Source organism: Apodemus sylvaticus, chromosome 8 (assembly GCF_947179515.1).
Source record: "Apodemus sylvaticus chromosome 8, mApoSyl1.1, whole genome shotgun sequence".
NCBI classification, from domain to species: Eukaryota; Metazoa; Chordata; class Mammalia; order Rodentia; family Muridae; genus Apodemus; species Apodemus sylvaticus.
The window spans coordinates 54910903-54934282 of record NC_067479.1 but is presented as its reverse complement, the minus strand read 5'-3'; the positions used below and the strand labels follow the sequence as shown (position 1 = coordinate 54934282).

Sequence of the window (23380 nt, the reverse complement as noted above, 5' to 3'; positions counted from 1 at the left end):
AGCAGGTCTAGAAATTGTGACACAAACTTCTATTTGATAGGATTATTTGGCTGCTGACTTGACAACAGAGACATGAAGGACAAAAGTGAGGAAACTTAAGAAAGCCACCACTGTCACCTAGGCAAAAGCTGATGGCAGGCTACTGTGGGCTACAGGGTCAGAGTGCAGGCAGGAGGGGTTTAGAAGTGGCTCACATATTCATATATTTAAAGGCAAGAAATTAGCTGACAATTTCATGTGGGAAGAGAAGCTAAGACTGTTCCCACTTACTGTGATGAGCAAGCTGGGGCAGAACAAGTTAAGTTTATGGGGTTTAGCATTCAGAGTTTTCAAAAGGATTCAAGGGTAAGAATTTTATAAATTTCTAAGACATCTAAGTGGAAACGTCTAGAAGACGGTAGGAACCAGGTTGTACTTCCAGAAAGATCAAAGGACAGCCTGTGCGCAGCAGGAAGAAACCACAATTCCTTTGTGGAGTTTAGACGTCTGTTAATAGGTGCTAAGGGGGAAGGCTCAACCTGTAAAATGCTAATATGTCAGGTAGATGGACAATAAGAATTGACCACTGATCTAGCTAATGGGTTATAAAACTGTGACCCCCATGAAAACAGTTTTGGGAAATTCAGAGGGGGAAACTAGCTGGACTGAGTTTAAAAAAGGAAATGGAGAGAATTAGAGCTCACAGCACAATTTTGGAAGTCTAGCAAAGGGGAATACAGAAACAGAGCTATGGCTGTCAAGAACAATGGACTGGAGACATTTTGTTTTTCATTGTTTGTTCCCTGCCAATTACTTAATTCTTATAACAATACTGTAAATTAGATACTATTATCTCTATTTTAGATGGAGAAATCCAGACATAGGGATGTTAAATAAACTGACCAGGGCCATACAGGTAGCAGTGTGTAAGAACTAATGTTAGAACTCAGGCAATTTGACTCCTAATTCCATATTCTTACTAAAGCAGAGGATAAGCTGAGGAGAATGGAGAGTTATTACTAAATTGGTTCACAGCTTTAGTTTTGATCAATGTGAATTCTGTGGACGATGGAATATGAACATATTTGGTGTCACTGAGTTCTACACTGAAAATTGTTAAGTTGGAAAAATATGTGCTAAGTGTTTTCTTACCACAATTACAAAAGCTAAACTATAACAGGAGAAATGCCACTGGAAACACAAGCCAAGCCAAGCCAAGCCAAGCCAAACAAACAAACACACAAACAAGCAAACAGAACCAACACAAAAGCAACAAAGATCAGGGCCAGAACCAAAAGAACACAGTCTACTTCAGCACTTCAATGAATGATTTAGGAGGCTATAACTTTAGAGCAAGGCCCAGAGACCTCAAAACTGCCTCAGGGCTCCAGAGGCCTAACTGCTCAGAAACAGCCAGCATGTACACACTGGATTTCACATCAGCTGCTCCTCTGGCTGTGAGGAGTAAAGTAAAAGCAGTAAGGTAAGTTAGATTGCTAATAAAAATTAAAACACAAGATAAGCAATTCCTTAACTATGGGTACCATCTAATCTTAATTAGGCAAAGCCTTATTTCTTCCATTGAAGGCAGAAAGGTTGTGCTTAGTATTTTGCATTTTATACTGTGGTATGTGCTTTCCTGGCCTCAGGGACCAGTCAATCTGGTTTGTTTTTCTTATTACCTGGTACAGTCCTGGATTAAAAACAAAGATGATGTGTATGATTAGAAACATAAACACTCAGTTCAATTAGAAAGCTCACGTCTCCTTTTCACTCATCACCACACTGACTCTTAGGTGGCTTCCTCAAATCTCTGCTTCCTTCCCAGGCTTGATAAGGTCCCTACCTTCAAGTTGTAAATGATAAATACTAGAACCTGAGCATTCTGCCAGGAAATCCTTATTTCCTGATAGCCAAGTTCTTGTACATGCGCGTGTGCATGTGCAAACACAGACACACACACACACACACACACACACACACACACACACGTCAGCACACAGTCTCCACCCTCTTGTCCTCATCTGAATTCCTGTAAGTTTTCTTCTAGTCTTTCCAGAGTCCTGCTCTTCCTGTTTCCAGACCCCTACTCTGGCTGTTTTCCAAAGACAGCATCAGGACCCACTAGGATACAGAAACTTTGAAGAATGTACCGATTCAACACTGGCTGCTGACATAATTTAAACTTAAAAAATAAGCACAGTTTAAAAGAGTAACTTGAAACTTATAATTAAGCTAACATGGGTCTTTCCCCCACTTTACAAAATCTACAATCCTACAGAAACAAACCCTCTCATCTGAACCACCGCCTCCATGGAACTAAAGAAACAAGATTAATGGCTAAGGGGGCTCCACTTTATATCCCAGGCTAGCCTTGAACCTGGTCACCCTGTTTATACCTCTTAAGCCTTGAATTAGTTATGAGCTACCCTGTCTGGCTCAAGAAGAGCATATGCATGTGGAGGTCAGTCCCTGACACAAGAGGTCGTCCTTAACAGACAGATGCCCACTTATCACACTAGGGTAAATGCTTTCACTTCAGCCAGTGTTCTCCAACCCTGTTGGTCTAGCTACACAGCTTGTGCAGGGAATCTTCAAATGCTGGAATCACACCTCACCCCTCCTGATTTTTTTTTTTTTTTTATGAAGTTGCTAGGGGATTTAACTCTGGTCCCCAGGCTAGCCAGCAAGCACCTTGACTACTAGGCCACCTGGTAACCCAAGGAGAATTTTTGATGATGCCATCCAGGAGTTAGAGTCATGTATTTTATAAACTTTTCAGTAAGTCATTAACTTCATTACTAAAATATTAAGTTATTCCATCTTGCAATGCAAGGCTCTTAAGAAATAAGTTCATATTTGTCAGTGTCTTAGTCAGAGTTTCTATTCTGCATAAAACATCATGACTGAGAAGCAAGTTGGGGAGGAAAGGGTTTATTGAGCTTACACTTCCATGCTGCTGTTCATCACTAAAGGAAGTCAGGACTGGAACTCAAGCAGGTCAGGAAGCAGGAACTGATGCAGAGGCCATGGAGGCATGTTACTTACTGGCTTGCTTCCCCTGGCTTCCTCAGCCTGCTTTCTTATAGAACCCAAGACTACCAGCCCAGAGATGGCACCACCCACAAGGGGCCTTCCCACCCTTGATCACTAATTGTGAAAATGCCTGGATCGCATGGAGGCATTTTCTCAACTGAAGCTCCTTTCCCTGTGATAACTCCAGCTTGTGTCAAGTTGACACACACAACCAGCCAGTACAATTGACACCTTGTCAACTTGACGCACAAACACATCACACATCACTATTAAGCCTCAAACCATACTTTCTTAATCATCCCCAAGATCTAAATTACTTTAAAAGTCCCACAGTCTTTACCTATTAGAAGTTTGATCCCTTTAAAATATCCACTATCTTTTAAAATACAAAGTCTTTTAAAAAATTCAAAGTCTCTTAACTGTGGGCTCCACTAAAATACTTTTTTCCTTTAAGGGGGAAAAACATTAGGGCACAGTCACAATCAAAAGCAAACTCAGACTCCAACCATCCAATGTTTGGGATCCAACTCACAATCTTCTAGGCTCCTCCCAGGGCTTGCGTCACTTCTCCAGCCCTGCCCTTTGTAGCACACACCTTGTCTTCTAGGCTCCAGCTGCCTGTACTCCATTGCTGCTGCTTTTCTTGGTGGTCATCTCATGACACTGGCTGTCCCCAAAACACTGCTGTCTTCTGCTGTAACTAGGCTTCACCAATAGCCTCTCATAGGCTCTCTTCATGGTGCCAAGCCTCAAATTCTTTGCATGACCCCTTCAGTCCTGGGCCATCAATTGGAACTGAGGTTGCACCTTCATCAATGGCCTCCCGTAGCCTCTCACAGTACCGAGCCTCAGCTGCTCTTGAGGACCCCTTCATGCCTTCAAAACCAGTACCACCAGGGTGACTCTTACATAGTACCAAATCCAGTCACAGCATAAGGTACAACCTTGGCTATCTCTGGAACACAGTCTCTGTGTGCTCTCAGAAAACACTTCTCAGATTTCACCTCAGTGATGCTGGTCTCTTCTCAATCATCACTAATTTCTTAGCTCTAGCTAACCAGCATCAATAATCCCAGTAATGCAAAGATTTTTCTTTAGTAGTTGTGGTATCTTGTTATTCTTCAGCCCCAGCTAACCAAAAGGACAGAATCTTCACAATCAGAACAGCAACAGCACTGATAAGAGTCTTAAATTTTCCCTCTGAAATTTCTTTCACAAGTCTGGCCTCCACTTTCTACACTGTTCTCAACCTTATCTTCCAAGCTCCTACAGAACATTCCGCAGAGCTCTTAACACCCAATGGCTCTTCTAATTCAAAATTCCAAAGTTCTTCCACAGTCGTCTCCAAAACACAGTCAGGTTGTCATAGGACTACCCCACTATACTGGTACCAATTTGTCTTAGTCAGGGTTTCTATTCCTGTACAAAACATCATGACCAAGAAGCAAGTTGGGGAGGAAAGGGTTTATTCAGCTTACATTTCCACATAGCTGTTCATCACCAAAGGAAGTCAGGCCTGGAACTCAAGCTGGTCAGGAAGCAGGAGCTGATGCAGAGGCCATGGGGGGATGTTTCTTACTGGCTTGCTCAGCTTGCTTTCTTACAGAATCCAAGACTACCAGCCCATAGATGGTAACACCCACAATGGGTCTTCCCACCCTTGATCACTAATTGAGAAAATGCCTTACAGCTGGGTCTCATAGAGGCACTTCCTCAACTGAAGCTCCATTCTGCTCCCTGTGATAACTCCAGCCTGTGTCAACTTGACACACCCAACCAGCCAGTACAGTCAGTGAGTTGCAGTTTCTCCTGTTCTTGTCATCATTTGCTTTTTTAGATTTTACATCTCTTTTACTTTGTTCTTTTTGCCATCTTAACTTCTCTGGCAAATATTTCTGCCTCTAAGTTGTATGTCAGTCTCTTACAGCCTTCCCTTTCTTGTTAAGGAGCATTAAGAGCTTATTATTATACCCAACAGAAAAGACAGGCTCCAGAGCTTATCAATCAGGTATATATATGATCTTGGCTTACATACCACAAAGCATCTTTTCTAAACAGCCTGTATGGTTTGAAGCTTTCTTCCTGCTTTTGAAGGGCAAACATACTAGAAATCTTTAACAACTAAGGTTGCTCACAGTATAAAATGCTAAAAGGAGACTAGACAGTAGTTATTAATATGTGTGCCACTTCATTCCTGCCAAACCAAACAACCTGCATTTTCTTATAGCCATAGACATGCCTGGATCTTTCCTCTCTATACCTAGCTTCTTGATGTGCTAGCTTTATGCTCATGTGTCAGGTTTTGGACAATGTGTCAAGTGCTTTAGCTGTGAGTATAATGTGGATCTTATTAATGTTTTCTAGTATTAGAAACTATGTGTCATCAAACTGGGGTATGTTAACTGAGGATAATGAGAACCTGAGCATATAGTCTTAGTGTTTACTCACAATATTTCAAAAGACTACTTTTGTCTTTGGATTATCTCATATATATACTTCAAACTAATAAATTTCCTAGAGACAATCTTGATTTTTAAATTAAGATAATGGTAATAAACTCACTAGCTTCCCACAATCCTTCCACAAAGATTATTATTAAAATTCATCAATTTATTTGGCAAATATTTTTGGGACACCTACTATATCTGAGTACAAGAATGTAAAATTAATTTAAAGGCAGCTCCTATCTCCAAGGAACCTAAGATCTCATGGATAACAGAAATCTTAAGTTTCCCCCCACTTAGGGAGTTAGAACCTCCATGTAGGATAACGGAATGACTTGTAAGTATTTATTAAGGTAGCTGTCTGGTGTTGAGGATACAGTGACTGGGGTCCCTAAATGAGCTGGCTAACTCTGGCTGCATTCCCTATCTGTATTCGGTTCTACTAGCCTCCACTCTGCTCCTAGGCATGGGAAAGACCTTCATTTTAGGTCATCCGCAATGGCAGTTTGTTTCTAGAATCAGTTTTCACCCAATAAAGGCAAGGCAAATGCCTACTTTCTTTAGACTCAGCTTACCACCTTCCCCATGGCTTGCTCTGCCATGCTGTTAGGGAACACAACCCGCCTCAGCTCTATTTTCACTTCTGCCTTTGCTCTCTTTTTAATAGACTCATTTGTCAACTGATGATACTTTTTGTTTGCTTCTTCAAACAAACAAACAAACAAACAAACAACAACTTTGTAACCTTTAGAGGGAAGTAGCATCTTGCCTCTTTCATTCTCAAGGATGGCTGATGCATACCACTGCACATCTGTAGAACACTGTGTATTAAGAACTGGCAAACATTATCTTCCTAAGAAAGAAATTAATCAATAAACTGATAAATACAGGTATGCCAATAAAGGTGTCTAAAGGCTTGAAAATTTTGCATCTATACTCCGATTGAGTGAAATGAGAAGTTGAGGGTGGTCATAAAAACAGAAAGTATTCTAAGACAACAGAATAGGCTTGGCACATGGATTCATTCCTCTAATTCCAGCACTAGGGAGCATAGTCAAGGGGATCATGAATTCAAGGCCAGTCTAGCTACATAGTGAAAAGCTATCAAACAGTAAGCCAAAGGCGCGCTTCAAAGAACCACTACCACCAAAAAAATTCAAACTGCCAGCACCACCTCTACAAGAATACGCTGTAAATGGAATAACTGCCCACTCATTTTTATGTAAATAGCATGTAAAACAGTTTGGCAATGATAACACTCAGTAAAAATTTGAACTGAATTATGCTTGAGAATGGTCTCTGAGTAAGTGACCAAAGTTCTGAGGAATAGCAATTGAGCACAAGAAATAACGGATGTCATGCCAGCAAAATCTGGAGTCAATCACATCAATGCTTTCTAATTTTTAGGTCAATGATCAAGCAGGAAAAAAAATGGTGTTTAGGTCTGGAATGCAGCAGTGAACACATCAGTTAAACCTATATACAGAATGGAACCTACAGTAAATGAAGGGCTCACTGAGTTTAAGTAGACACAGTGACCAGAGGCTAATCTACAAAGATCAGAGGCTATTTTTTAAATATACAACCATGTGTCTTCATTGCTTTACAAGAAAGGCACACAGAGTCAAAAAAGCTGATATGCCCGAAACTCATCCTCCAGCAAAGGAATGAGATGAAGGATCCAGCTTTTCTGAAATTCCAGGTGACATCTATCCTCCTGGACTAATTTCTGCTGTCACACAGAGGTATGATCCATAATCCAAACCAGAATCCACCACAATAGCCCACTGATATTCTGCTATAGTCAGGGAGGAACTAAGACATGGTTTGAAGAGCACTTAAATGCAAATTTGCTTTTAGAAGAGTCTATGAGAACTACCTAATAGGGACTTGACGCAACAAGCACTGAGCACATAGAATCTCAGTAGGGGAAAACACTGAGCATCTCATAAACATACATATAATTTAATTCCATTTGCCTACATATCTAACCTAGCTATATTCAATTCTTTAAATTGGCAATTCATGTGAGGTTATGGTACAGATGGCCCTGATCTCAGTCTCAGGGCTGCAGAGAATGGCTATAGTGTAGACAGCAATGATTTCCCTCAGTCCTCAGGGTTGCAGGAAGGGTTTCAGTGTGGAGTTACAGAGATCTCCTCAGTCTCAGGCTTAAGTGTTCTTCTATGGGAGGCAGGTACAGGCTCAAACACATCCAATCCAGCCTCTAGGGAGGCAGGAAGACTAAGCCTGAGGTCAGCCTGGGCTATATATAAGAAGACATGGAAACAAATTCTATTCACCACAATGTGTCTACATAATTACTGGAAGTCCCCAAAGGCCGTTCTATGAAATAAGGCTGGAAGCACTATCCTGGTTTACTTAAAGTCAATCATCTAAAGAGCAACTTAACTTAGTTATACAATTTGCATATTCAAGGAAACAAAACACTAAAATTTCTTTTGGAATTTAGCATCCAAAGGTAACTCTGAGTGGTGAATACTACCTATGTTTTCTTCCCTCCTTTACAAATATAGTAAAATATTTGAAATGGACTTACAGAAGTCACTGCTCTGGATGACATCCAGATCTTTCACAGCATATTTTCACCAGAATCAATGTCAAGGAGAGTAACATTATCTATCTACCTACCTATTAATTATCTACATACATATATACATATATACATACTTATAATCATACAAACAAACAAAGAAATACAACACAAAAAAAGCATACCTGTGGGGCATATCCAGGAGGCACATAAATAGGAGGCACGGAACCATTTGGGGACATCATTGGAACCTGAGCAGGACCTGAATGGGTTACAGAAATGATGCAATAATCCATCAGTGCTTAGCAAGGTAAGGCGGAGAACAATATGACTACTTCACCAAAGCTAAACATTGAGCTAACAGTGGCTGTAATCTTATACTGTAGAAAAAAAAAATTAAGATTACCGAGTTTTTATATACCACTTGCTTTATGTTTTATGTAGCATTTTAATATAAATTATATATAATAACATATTTAAGTTTTTATATAACATTTACTTTATGAAGTATATATACATCATTAAGTACATTTACATTTCTCAAACTTGCTCACATATTTATGGGTAACACAACTAAAATTTACAGGCTTTCCAACATAAACACTTAGTTTATAATGTCAAATCATTATTTACTGTACAAATACCCCACGTGACTCTAATGATTGTGCAAGTAGGAAAACCAAACTGAACTTTGTATTTAAAAAAAAAATTAGAAATGGAAAAGGACACACACACACACACATACACACACACATGCACACACACACACAGAAGGGGGAGTACCAAGAGGAAGAACAGTAAGGTCTTTGAAGGTTTCTTAAGGGTAAGGACTTGTGCACTGTAGAGTGGTTCTGTCTTTGGGGCTGAGAACAGTACATGTGCATTTATTTACTCCAAGAAAAGTTTGCTTTCTCCGAATACAGGGACATTCTAAACAATGTAAACTTGATTTGACCTGTTTTTTACTTTTATGGTGTCATCTTCCAGATAACCTTTATAAAGGTGCTTATTCTCCCTTCACCTTTCTGAGAATAAAATAAGTTCTCTTGAAAGTTTTCTTCTTCTAGAACAAAACCTCACTTACTTTAACTTTTTAGGAAAAAAACCTCATTTGGACCTTTTCTCCCAGTAAGTTTAGACTACAGTATTTCATATGCTCCAGTTTTAATCATTTGTAAGATTAGAAACCTCTTTATATAAAGAGAAATTATCTTTTCTAAGAAGAAAATGTATCAACAGATCTGGCAAAAAAAAAAAAAAATGCTTGGGGGAAGAGAAGTGATCTCCTTTACATGCCGAAAATCTGCTAGTGAGGTGAATGGTACCACTGGTCAGGGCCATTGTGACTGAAAAGCAAGCAGGTCCCAGTAAATCCAAATTCCAGCCTTTCTAGGGAGGGGGAGGGGATATCAGAGTAGCCTGGAGTGAAAGAAATAGGAAAATGTTATGATACTGGGCTTTAAGAAGAAAAGTACTAAATCATGGCAAATACGGGGAACTGAAGAGAAAGGGGAGGGAGAAGAGGAAGAGAAGAAAGACAAGAGAGAAAGCAGGAAGGGAGGAAACATTAAATAGAGAAAAGGAGGGAAAGTAGAAGGGAGGAAAGAAGAGATGGAAGACCGGGGAGCGAGCAGGCTGAGGTGGAAAGCAAGCAGAGGGAGTACAGATTTCTGCAGTACACTGTGTTACCTACACAAGTGTCAGTCACACTCTTGTCCAAAAGAAAGCTAGAAAATGCCTGGAGCTGCAGTGCTCAGGCCTGGCCAGCAAGTGCTCGATAGCTAAGTAACAGCACAGCCTCGAAGTAAATGAAGTTCTTTTTGACTATTAGCTTAAACTCTATTTTATGTGAGTGTTTTGCCTTTATGTGTGCTTATCCATGTGTCTGGTGCCTGTAAAGGTAAGAAAATGTTGGATACCCTGGGATGAGCCACCATGTGGATGCTAGAAACTGAATCCAGGTCCTCTGTAAGAGCAACAAGTGCTTTTAATCCTGAGTCACCCTCCAGCTCCTCTAAGTATTATCTTAATTGTAATTCATGAACACTAATACTATAAGCCATGCTTTAAACATATTTTTCTCTTCATAATCATTTAATCAAGCAAGTATATTTAACATTATCCATTTCCCAGACAGAAAACGAGGCAGAGGGAACTTGAGCTTGCCCAAGTGGTACAGCTGGAATTTAAAAAGCTAACAGTTTCATTTCTCAGGACATACATCACATCAACATTGAAATGCTACTCACTGTCAGTAACTGCTATGACTCATTAGGCCTTGCCTCTAAAGAAATTAAGGTTAACTTTGTTTTGAATTTCCTTGAAAAACACAACAGAAAGCAGGAACACAATTCTAAATTTAAGTAAACACTACCTATTAGTTTACTAAATAGACTTTCTGACAGCCTCTTTAAGATCTCCACTCAGAAAGGCATCATTCAAAACACAATTCTGGCTCTTTGGAGAAAGGGGAACAGTTGTACACTAATGGTCACTTTATTCATTAAATAATTCACATAAACCAGTAAACCACTAGCCTTCTAAATTGTAAGATCCGCCTTAGATATTATTTATAAAATGTGAAAATTGGCTGAGAACCAGAGATTTTATTGAAAATTTATTTGTTTACTTAATAGAGGAAATTAATACTTCCTGAGCTCTGACTATGTACTAAGCCTAGGCCGCAGGCTCTTGGCACCCACTGCCAAGTTTAATCTTGTGTCATGTCATTAATGTTAGGCAGGGATTGATGAAGATGATGTGGAAATGAAAGAAAGCAGACAGGCAGCTTCAAAAGCTGAATTGTTCTTTAATCAAAACAATCAAACCCAGTGCTCTCTTTTTCTGTGGCTATTAGAGCAGTCACTTTCAGGTGATGCACCCACAGCTTCTGTCTCAGCCTCCACTATGCTAGGATTACAGGCATGTGCCACTGGACTCAGCTCACAATTTACTTTGCTAGCTGCTGAAACAACTCATCATTTAGTTTCACAAAAGACTCCTTTATGATGTGATCACTTTGACTAAAGTAATTTTCTAATTGGGAGGCAGAAATGCCACATAGTAAGATTATAAAAAGGGGATTTATCAGTGCTACGTACATTTATCTAAAATCATGGTGAAATATATTCAACACTGAACACAAACCTGCCACACCCCCAATACATAAACAGTAAACACAGTATGACTCTCAGATCCACAATGCTGGCAACACCATTTTGCTTGACCTGTGTCTATAGTAACAGAACTCTAAAACCCCTGTACACTTACTAACACAATGCTTGATTACCTCCTAGGTCCAGCAATACTTTGTAACTCAAACAGTTCTAGAAAATTAACTATTAACTCTCTTAAATTTGTATGCAGCAAAGCTGACTGTGTCCGGGAAGAAGGCAAACCTGCTATAGGAGAACGTAAAATGTACACCTGGCACAAGCAAGCTGTACTTGAACAACTGTATGTATACTAACAGCTCCTTCACAACTGACAAGCTTTAGGCAAAATCTACCCCAAAGCACAGAGTGATTGCATTACTGTTAACGGCCTACTTATTTTAAAAATCTGCACAAGTGGGTACAATTCTATTTGTCATTGGCCTTAAATATGAGAAACTCCAATTCTTAAAAGTACCATCAATAATTTATACCTAATTCATTTTACCTAACATAAACTAAACCTATTGTTTCCTTGTTAATCTACATTCGTATTCAAAAATTCTTTTCCTTTCTTTCTTTCTTTTTTTTTTTAGGAAAAAAAAACTACAGATTTGTGTAAGCATTTAAAATTAAATATGCAACGGGCTGCTGACTGCTGCTGTGCACAATGGCTTCCAGATTATCTGATGCCAATTTTCAGATCAGTCTTAAAAGAGAAAACACGAATAAAATCAAAAGGCCAGCCAGAATGGGGCATGCAGTGAAATTTAAAATCTCTCTAGCTCAAAGAGTCTACGATTTTCATAACCTCATAACAATTTATAGTATTTCTAAAGCGAACAGATTTGGCATTAAAAACACACAACAGGGCTTTAGGTTAATACAAAAGCTTCCTATGTTTTAAAATAAAAGCGAATGTTCAAGAACAGCAAATCTTACCACTCATTTTGTTTGTACAGGAGCAGCAGCCAGCGAACAAGAAAACCCAACAAGGAAACGGCGTAGTACACGTTAGCAGCTTTAATTGGCGAACAGTTTCGCTTTTTTTTTTTTTCTCTAAGCTGGTAAGAGGAAAAGATCCTTTGACCGAGTCACGTGACTGATATCACATGACCTACAGTGAACCGGGAAAGACCGGGAGAGGAAACAGTGCAAAGCAGCAGCTGCTTGGGTGCTACCAAAACAAAACGATTTAAAGGCTTCTTCAGCTGCCTTCCGGAATGCACCGCGTTCTGCCTTAAGAGCCAAAGTAAACGCTAACCAAAAGAACCTGGTGGATGCATATTCGATGGAAAACCATCCTCTTTTGTGTTTACAGTTTGACTAACCCAGCCTGCTGCTGGCTTTCACATAGAAAGTTTTGGGTAAAATAAATTCCAAAGCCTTGATCCAAAATATGAGTGTATAATTTGTGAGCATTTAATGCTTGATATTTAAGCAATGTCTATAATACACAGAGAATTGCCCGCACAATAGAACTGAATGACAAGTTCCTTACAGGTGGATTATATTTCAGGCTTGTTTAGTTTTTCCTTGAAAGCTAATGAAGGCTTCTGTTTTTATTGTCAGTGTACTTTCTTTTTAATGATTATTTTAGAAATAGAACTTACTCTTGGCATTAAAGAAAGATTCTTAGTGGGTAGTTTTCTTGCTCATATTTATAAAAATATGACAATACATATCACCAAAAGCAGGAAAGTAAAAAAAAAATACTCAGTTAATAGAGGAAAAAAATGCCATGTAAATTACTTAAGATGTCATATTAATTAATTCAGAGGAACTTTATCAATTGCTCACACACACATAAAAGTAATGGTTGGGATCTGTGACATGTAGCACAGCAGGGAGGATGGGTTTAGAACTAGATGATACTGAAGGTTAAAATGAACTCCAATCCTTACTAGCATGGCAATGTACTACTATTGGACTCTCTCCTGTGGAAAGGGTCAAATGATCAACTTCAAAGTACTGTTGGGAGAATCAAGTTAGACAAACTAGTGCATGAAATACATTGTTTGGTACCACTCAATAACTGATAGTTATTGTAAGTAACAGTATGATCACTGACTCTCAAAACTAATGATTACACAGGTGAGAGGGACCACCTGGATGCCCTACTTGTTAACACAAGCAGAGGCATCATCACTAGAGAAACTGAGGCAGTAGCAGCTAAGTAACTTGTTGAGAGCACATAAGCAAAGGCAGGGCTGCTTCACACGATAATCACATGTTAAAGTGCAGGCCCTATTTAAAGATCCAGTATATCTCCTGAAGGTAAAAAAAATAAATCTGGCAGGACACAGCCCTGGCAACTCAACTCAATAAATGTCAGACACCACAGAGAGAAGGAACACTTGTTCAAAATGGAGAAGGGTAATTCTGGACTTTTATTCCATTATGAAGGCATCCCCCTACCCCCAGGCTTACTTCCCTGTCCTCACTGCAGCCACTCTGTCCTTCTATGCTGTTAGCCCCCACACTTGCTGTATAGACAGTGACATCAATGTCCAGACCCTAGACCTGTGACTGCTCTGCCACTTTACCTGCTCTGTCCTAAAGCTGCATTTGGAGGCCCAGCCCCAACTTATTTCTTACAGCTATACAACCCATTTCACAGCTGATCTTATCAAAATTAGTATAAAGATACCCACCACTCTCTTTTAAATTACTAATAAATAGGTTAGACCATATCTGATGGATAGAAAGGAGAATCCTGGCAGCCATTAAGCTGATGTGACTCCCTAAGCTAAGCAGCAGAGGTCAGTGCCGGTGTGTCTGCTCTCCACGGAGCCATGCTGGACCACTCACGCTCCTGTTCCTCCAAAGTTTGCTTTGATTCTTGTCTTTACAGTTTCCTAGTTGGGGAGTATATTAACAGTAGACTACTTAGCTACCCTAACAATGCACAAGGGTCTAGGTCCAATTCCAGTATCATGAAAAAAAAATCTAAAAGGAAAACAATTCTTTATCTAACCAATTTAATTTTCTTAATTTTGAGGCTTATAAAAATTAGACACCATTATCTGTTATTTCATCCTCCACATGCTGGATTCTGTCTAGTCATTTGGGACAGATTAGTAAATGAAAATGGATTAATCTTACATTTGAAGAGGTGGCTCAGGGTAAAGGTGCTTGCTGTTAGCACTTGACAGCCTAAATTCAACCCCCAGTTTCCATATGGTGGACTAACACAACTAGACTCCTACAAATTGTCCATATGCATGCCTTGGCACTTACAGCCTTGTCTTAATGTTTTATCACTGTAAAGAGATACTATGACCACAGCAACTTTTTTTTTTTTTTTTTGTTCTTCCTATGGGGTTAAAATCCCCTTCAGCTCCTTCAATAATTCTAACTCTTCTATAGGGGTCCCCTACCTTAATCCAATGGAGGGCTATAAGCATCTGCATTTGTCTCATTATACACATTGCTCTAACTTATACACATTGCTTGCTGGACTATGTACAACACTTGAAAAACCTAAGCTAAGCATTTTTATATAGCCCATGACCCAGTGATAGAAAGTACAAAGGACTGGACCTAGAGTATCCATGCAATATGAAGGTGCTTGTATGAGCCCCCAAATGGATGAAATGGGCCTTGGGATAAGATAATGAAAGATGTGGACATGTGACATTTAAGATGTTCCAAAGGCATCAGAACATAATGCTTCATCCAAGAGACCACTGCCTTAACCATTCTTGGATTAAGAGATATAATCTGAGAGATAAATTCCATTGTCTCTGATAAATGGGCATTTAATCCGTGAGACTTGCTAATATCACTGAAGAAGTGGAGACAGACTAGATTCTAAAGGGGAAGAGAGTTCTGAGGTCTTTTGGCCCACACCTTCAAGATACTCTTCTATACCCAAGAAGAAAAATGCTAGACTTAGGATTATATAATTGCTATTTTTGAAGGGCAGTGCCAAATACTTTCCCTAATATATCACACTCCTTTCAGCACACATTGCATGAGAGGTTCTATCAATTCAGCCTCACTACTACTTAGATTTAAAAATTTAGACAGTCTTACCTTGCTCTTATTGTACATTACCTACTTCATGTTTTCAATATTTTTATTTCTATATGGGTTGCCTCTTTAAAATAGATTAGTAAGAGTTGAGTTTTTTAGGTATTTACTCCTTTGAGTTAAACTGGCTGTAATTATCTTCTTAGTTTATGCATTGTTTTTCATATATTTTATGAAAATGTACACACATTTCTAATTCAGTTGGAGTAAAACATTGTTGGACAACACTGTGTGTGTCTAAAGAGATCTCCATTCCATAAATATAAAATTAATCTCCTCTTGTGAGCATATTAATGCCAATAAAATAATTTTGTGGAAAACCTTGCTTTAGGAGAGAATGATTACCTGAGGATCTAGTCTAACAACAACAACAAAAGGTTTCAAAAATCACACTTCAATCAACCACATAGACCACACTGCTGAGATTATAATGGGGACAGTCACTAAGATCAAACTCTTACTGACAAATCTAATTAACATTGCTGACAAATCTCTGCTTCTCCTTAACATCTAATCCTTGATTTCAATCTTCTGATCATGCCTTTTAAGTTCTTACTGGCTTGTGTTCTGTTCTTTCTGCTGTTGCTTTCCTGGAGGTTTGTTCTTGGCATCTACATCAACTTTCAAGATGGCCTTACTTACGCTCATAAAAGCATGGGATTCTGCACCTCTGCAGATGTTCTTCTGGTCTCTAGGTCTCTAATATGAAATCCACATAAAATTCAAATCAGTTGTTTTCCCTTCAGGACACACTCTGCCTTCTGTATTTCCCATGGCTTTATTTTAACAGAAACTTGAGGGTAACTTCTTCCTGTTCATCTCATCTCATTACCTGTGAAGCTCTGACAGTTTCATTCCTTCTCTCCTACAATTATTATTGATGAGGAGTAACAAGCTAAAACTATCTCAGTATCCTCCTAGTGGGTCTCCTTGTCACCAATCTCTTGTTTATTGCAATAAACACCCCTCTCATACCACTGTTACGAGTTCAAAAACAAACCACTTGTTTTCTCCTGTTCTTAATAGTCTTTTGCTGTTTATGAAAAAAAGTCTAACCTGATGAAATACTACTCTATTCCTGTGAATCCTAACTGAACACTATCTTTTTAGCCATTATAACAAAATATTTTCAAATGACTTTGAACATTATTTGCTATTTTACTATAATTAGTGATAGTATGTAGTAGATTTTTGTAGGGAGCAGATGAAGTCCTGAATGAATGTGTCATACTGTCAGGGTTATAGCCATGAAAGGACCCAGACACATCAGATTCATAGGAAAGGCAAAGCCTTCCTGGCTCAGGCTTTGGGGATGGCAGAGCCTTTGGGGTCAGTGGAACCTTTTGGCATCTAGTACTGACTCCAGGAACTATGGAATATCTGCTAAAAGCAGTTTGTACACAAAAGTGTCAACTGCAGCTTCCTCCTCAGGGATGACTGTGCCTATGAGTCCCTACAGAGTCCTCCTACTAAGGTTAGCAAACTCAATTCTCTAAACAAGCTGAGATTCCAGCAAAGGACACATCAAATCCCACCTTAATCTGTAAATGTTTGTACTTTCTTCATTCCTCTTCACTCTAGGTAAGTCAATCCCTAAACTGTGAAGGACTCTGGAGCTGCCTCATCCAACAACTGTGAGACTGAAAAGTTAAAGTGCTTTTTTCTTACCTCCCCTCAGCTTAAAATAGAGACTACTACTATCCTCCATTATGTGGATATAACAAGGGCTAAATTAAGTTCACAGTATAAGCAAGGACACCCAATATAAGTAGTTGTGTTTGCCCTGACAAACCTACCTGAAAATCGACTGTTACAAAAAATGCTAGTAGTGTGTAGTGTGTCAAAGTGTTATGATAAGAATTGGTAAGAAAGTGTTCTAAAGAATTGGTATGATGGACTCTGCTATTAGTTAGAGATACTAGTGCAAAATAGTTGAGAATATTATAAAAATAAAAAGCAAGTATGTTTCTAAGTTTGTTGCAGTTGTCACAAACAAGGATGAGAACACATGCACACTGATGTAAAGTACACTGTATAAACTAAAATGGTCTTAATTCATCCCCAATATTTATTCCTATAGGAAAATTATTTGATGTAGATTACTAAAGATTATTTAACACAGCGACCATATTACTAATGCTGAACCATTTAACTAATAACTGAGGACAGAAAGGGTAGTAGCTCATCATGTATTCTTGGCAGAAGTTAGTAACACCTATGGCATTCACAAAAAGCAAACAAATGGTCTTATCTGCTCAAGATCATTTATATAGTAAGGAAGCTGGGCATGATAGGATATTCAGGAGGAAGAGGCAAGAACCTATCTATGAATTCCAGGGGATTCTGGTCGCCATAGAAAATTCCAGGCTAATCAAGGCTACATAGGAAGACCCGGACCCAACAAATAAACCAACCAAACATCTCCCCAAAAAGCAATAAAAGGACAGGGATGTAATTCAATACATTATTATTTATAAAAAATTTTTGAGAATTTCATACATAAATACATCATTTTGCCCCCTCCTTCTCCCAACTCTTCCTGTGTTGTATCCCTATCCTGAATTCAGGACCTTTTTTTATCTATAATTACACACACACACACACACACACACACACAAACACACACACACATGAACATGGACACACATGCTTCCATTTAGTGCTGTCCATATGTACATGTGTTTAGTGGTAACCATTTAGGATTTGGAAAACGTCCAGGGAACATGTCCCAAGAGAAAACTTCCTCCTTCAATAGCCACTGACTGTCTACAGCTCTCCATTTAGGCTTGGGACCTCCTTAAATTTCCCATCTACATTGGCATGTAAATTAGTTGGTGGTGTGTACCTGTGCACAAGTACCTATTCTGTTCAGCGTTAGATGTTATCTTGTAGCAGTCTTCTCGGTCCTTTGATTTCTACAACTTTTTTTAAAAATTGTTTTTATTGAATATACTCTTCATTTATATTTCAAATATTATACCCTTTCCCAATTTTCCCTCCCTCCCAGAAAACCCCCAACCCCTCCTCCCACGCCCTGCCTCCAAGAAGATGCCCCTCCACCCAAACCACTCCCACCTACCCCCCCCCTTGGTTCCCCCATGCTGGGGCATCTATGGAGCCTTCAAGGACCAAGGACCTCTCCTCCCACTGATGCCTGACAAGGCATTCCTCTGCCACACTTTTGGCTGGAACCATGTGTACCTCTTGGTTGATGGCTTAGTCCCTGGGAGCCCTGAGGTGTCTGGTTAGCTGACATCGTCATTCTTTCCATGGGACTGTAAACAACATCAGTTCCTCCAGTCCTCCCTCCAAATCCTCCATTGGGAACCCCATGCTCAGTCCAATGGTTGGCTGCTAGCATCTGCCTCCGTATCTGTAAGGCTCTGGTAGGGCCCCTCCGGAGACAACTATAGCAGGCTCCTTTTTGCACGTACTTCTTGTCATCCATAATAGTGTCAGGGTTTGGTGATTGGTTATAGGATGAATCCCCAGGTAGGACAGTCTCTGGGTGGCCTTTCCTTCAGTCGCTGTTCCACACTTAGTATGCATAATTGCTCAAGTGAGTATTTTGTTCTCTTTCTCAGAAAAATCAAAGCACCCCCACTTTGGTCTTCCTTCTTCTTGAGCTTCCTTCGGTCTGTGAATTGTCACTTGTTTATTTTGAGCTTTTGAGCTAATATCCACTTATCAGTGAGTACATACCATGTGTGTCCTTTTGTGGTTGGGTTACCTCTCTCAGGATGACACTTTCTAGTTCTATCCATTTGCCTAAGAATTTCATAAATTCATTGTTTTAAATAGCTGAATAGTATTCCATTGTGTAGATATGTGTACAATTTCTGTATCCATTCGTCTGTTGAAGGACATCTGGGCTCTTTCCAGCTTCTGGCTATTATGAATAAGCCTACTATGAACATAGTGGAGCATGTGTCCTTATTACATGTTTGAACATCTTCTGGTATATGCCCAGGAGTGGTATAGCTGAGTCCTCAGGTAGTACTATGTCTAATTTTCTGAGGAACCGCCAAACTGATTTCAGGAGTGGCTTTACCAGCTTACAATCCCACCAGCAATGGAGAAGTATTCCTCTTTCTCCACATCCTTGCCACCATCTGCTGTACCCTGAGTTTTTCATCTTAGCCATTCTGACTGGTATGAGGTGGAATCTCAGGGTTGTTTGATTTACATTTCCCTGATAACTACGGATGATGAATATTTCTTTAGGTGCTTCACAGCCATTTGAGTTTCCTTAGTTGAGAATTCTGTTTGGCTCTGTACCCCATTTTTTAATAGGGTTATTTGACTCTGGAGTCTAACTTCTTGAGTTCTTTGTATACATTGGATATTAGCCCTTATAGGATGTTGGATTGGTAAAGATCTTTTCCCAATCTGTCAGTTTTCATTTTGTCCTATTACAGTGTCCTTTGCCTTACAGAAGCTTTGCAGTTTTATGAGGTCTCATTAGTCGATTCTTGTACTTGTAGCATAAGCCACTGGTGTTCTATTCAGGAAATTTTTCCGTGCCCATGTGTTCAAGATTCTTCCCCACTTTCTCCTCTATAAGCTTCAGTGTAACTGATTTTATCTGAAGGTCCTTGATCCACTTGAATTTGAGCTTTGTACAAGAAGATAAGAATGGGTCAATTTGCATTTTTCTACTTGTTGACCTCCAGTTGATCCAGCACTATTTGTTAAAAATTGCTGTCTTTTTTCCACTAGATGTTTTTGGCTCTTTTGTCAAATATCAAGTGACCAGAGGTTTGTGGGTTCATTTCTGGGTCTTCAATTCTATTCCATTGATATTCCTGCCTGTCTCTGTACCAATACCATACAGTTTTTTTTGTTTTTTGTTTTTGTTTTTTTTCTTAAATCACTATTGCATTTTAGTAGAGCTTGAGGTCAGGGATGGTCCCCAGGAGATCTTGTTGTGGAGAATATCTTGGGTTTTTTGCTATTCCAAATGAATTTGCAGATTGCTCGTTCTAGCTCTATGAAGAATTGATTTGGAATTTTGATGGGGACTACACTAAATCTGTAGATTGCTTTCGGCAAATTTTGACCTCTCTTCTGTGATGTTCCCAAGCCTTAAGGTTGTATTACTGGATGTATTAACGGGAGCTGGACAATCCATGACCATTTATCTTCTACATTTGCACCAGTGTGCATCTCTGTGTAACTTCCGTCTGTTGCAAAAAGAAGTTTCTTGGGGCTGGAGAGATGGCTTAGCTGTTGAGATTACTAGATATTCTAGCAGAGGATCAGGGTTGTTTCCCACTACTCACATGGTGGCTCACAACCATCTGCAACTCTAGTTCCTGGGGAGCTAATAACCTTTCTGGTCTCTACATACATAAAACGCATATGTAGTACACATGCATATATGCAGGCAACCACTCAAACAGACATAAAAAAACTTTTTTTAAAAAAGAAGCTTCTCTGATGAAGAATGGCATTTATTTGTGGATATAAAGATAAATAATCAGAATATAGTTGGAAGCTATATTAATTTATGAAAATGGCAGCAATTGGGTGTCCATTAGGGTCTTTGATCCCACTAGGTACAGGTTCTTGGATAGGTTTGCAGACTAGGCACAAATTCCTTCCTATTGAGAGGGACTTAACTCCAATTAGAGAGCTGTGGGTTGCTCCCAAAATTTAAAAGCCACTACTACACCAGTGGGGATATTTTGCTGGGCCAATCACTGTGCTTCAGAGGCTTTACAATTTGGTAGGATTGTCGATTACTCTTCTCCCTTGGCAGCCTGCACAGCACCTTTTGGTACTTAACGTTAATCGAAGGGAGAAGACTTCTAGGCCAGTACCAACTCAAGTCTTCCAAGTCCTCTGACGGAAGTATATGGTGCCTTCAGCAACAGGCTCTTACCTTCTGGAGGTAACCATGGCAATGCCAATAGCTTGTTTTGAGTGTCTCTTGGACACCCCACCCCCACCGGGATCTAAAACTCCAAGGGAGGTATCCCTTGTCTTGTATATTTTGTAAAAAACAGATATTCTATGGCTTCTGTGGGGAGCATTATCACCTCATGTGGGCTAACTCTATTCAAAATGTGTGTGTATGTGTGTGTGTCAGATATATATATATATATATATATATATATATATATATATATATATATAGAGAGAGAGAGAGAGAGAGAGAGAGAGAGAGAGATTGAGGGCAAGCGCACACCCAGGGTCATATGTGCATATATATGTATTTTAAAGTAAGTTAATAAAATATGTCTCTCAATGTACTTTTGAAAAACTGTTACTTTATCCCACCACTGTCTCTCCCTCTGTACTAGCCTTACTAAAATTAAGTTCTCTTCCCTGTTTCTACCTTTTCCCCCTATAGAGCACTTGTGTCCACTATCCACTTAGGGCTTTTTCCCTCCCATCAGCACACCTCTTTCTACTTTCCCAGCTTCTGTGGCTACTCCTCTGTTATACCATTACATCCAAAGATTAAGAATGAACAGCACTCACCTTTCTGGGTAGGGATTACCCCTGAGTATTTACAGTTCCATCCATTTGCCTGCAATTTCTTTTTTTTTCTTTTCTTTTTTTTTCACTACTTTGTTTATATTCATTTGTCAGTTAATCCAAAAGTATTTATAAAGCCATGTTTCCAAAACATGGGTATTAACACTCCAGTAATAAGCATAGACTGTAAATAATCATGTTTCTGTTTAAAGCTGAATAGAATTCATTTGTGTATGCACTACATTTTCATTATTCATTTATCATGGGAAAGATATCTAGGCTGTTCCCACCTCTTAGTTATTGTGAACAGAGCGACAATGAACATAGCTGAACAAAAAAATCTCTGTAGTAAGATACTTAATCCTCTGGGAAGAGGTGTAAATGGGTCACATGGAAGGTGTGTTTTTAGGTTTTTAGGGCTTTTCTATGAGGATTTCCATGATTACTGTACCAATCTGCAATCCCAGCAATAGTGAATGAGGGTTCCCCTACCCCAGTATCACCAGCAGCATTTGCCAGTTGTTTTCTTGATCTTAGTTATTCTGACTGGAATAAGATGAAATCTCAAAGTAGCTTTAATTTGCATTTCCATAAGTGCTAAGGATGTTGAACCTTTTTATGTTTTAAAGTCATTTTAATTTCTTTTGAGAACTCTCTGTTCAGCCTGATAGCCCATTCTTTAATCTGGTCACTTTCTATCTTGCCTATTTTTTGATCTTTATGATTCTGAATACTAAGTCTCCTAGATGTATGCCTGGAGATTCTCTCTGCATGCTTTCCTCTTTACTTCATTGCTATACTCTTTCCTTTATGGAAGCTTTTGAGCTTTATGATATCACATTTATCAGTTTCTTCATTCCTGAACAAAGGGAGTCCTGCTCACAAAGTCTTTCTGTATCTGTATTTTGGAGGTCCTGCCTCTGTTTACCTCTATCACTTTTGGTATTTCAGATTCACACTGAGGCCTTACATCTATTTCAAGTTGACTTTTATACAGGATGATAGATATGTATCTAATGCATTCTTTTCCATGTGGACATCCAGTTTTCCCTGCATTATTTATTAGAGATACTGTCTTTTCTCTACCATTTATTTTTGGCAACTTTGTCAAATATCAGATGGCTTTAACTAAGTGCACTTCAATTTGGGTCTTGTATTCTGTTCCACTGATCTATATATCTGATTTAGTGCCAAAACCATGATGTCTTCATTATTCTAGCTCTGTAATACAACTTGAAATCTGGCATGGTGATCTCTCTTTCTGTTCAGGGATGCTTTTACTTCCATATGAATTTTAGTGTTGCAGGATATTTTACCATATTCTGAACCCCGAGATTGTATTGTTTACTGGAAAAACCTGTTTCAAGTTGTGGTGTGGCTCAGCCCTTAACATCACACCTTTAATCCCCCTGGCTGGAATGCAGACATGTCCTTAGCACCCATCCTTAACATCAAACAATGAAGGTAAAGTTAGTTTGTAGAAGGAAGCACCCACGTTTGAAAGTGATGTCTAATTGAAGGGTAGTCAAGGTGATGAGTCAGAGAAATATCTGGCAAAATGGGATATGCCCAACTCTCACAAGAAAGCTAGACTGAATCAGTCAACTTGGAGAGGAATTTGAAGTTGAATCAGCCAGACATTGTTCAGAGAGAACTAAAAAGAATGAGCTTATTCAGGAGTAAGTCTCAAAGTCTGA

General features: G+C 39.2%; 1 protein-coding gene across 5 annotated transcripts in view; it reads right to left on the bottom strand.

Annotated features, from left to right (window-relative positions):
• Positions 1-23380, bottom strand: part of Fndc3a (fibronectin type III domain containing 3A) — a 184496-nt gene that overhangs the window by 53260 nt on the left and 107856 nt on the right. For 4 of the 5 annotated variants that reach the window (XM_052190977.1, XM_052190980.1, XM_052190976.1 and 1 more), the window contains exon 4: positions 8199-8275. In XM_052190977.1, coding sequence (XP_052046937.1) covers positions 8199-8275 — 77 coding nt within the window. Of the gene's footprint in view, positions 1-8198; positions 8276-12107; positions 12216-23380 lie in introns of those variants that run through there. The other variant, XM_052190979.1, reaches the window with a different exon arrangement.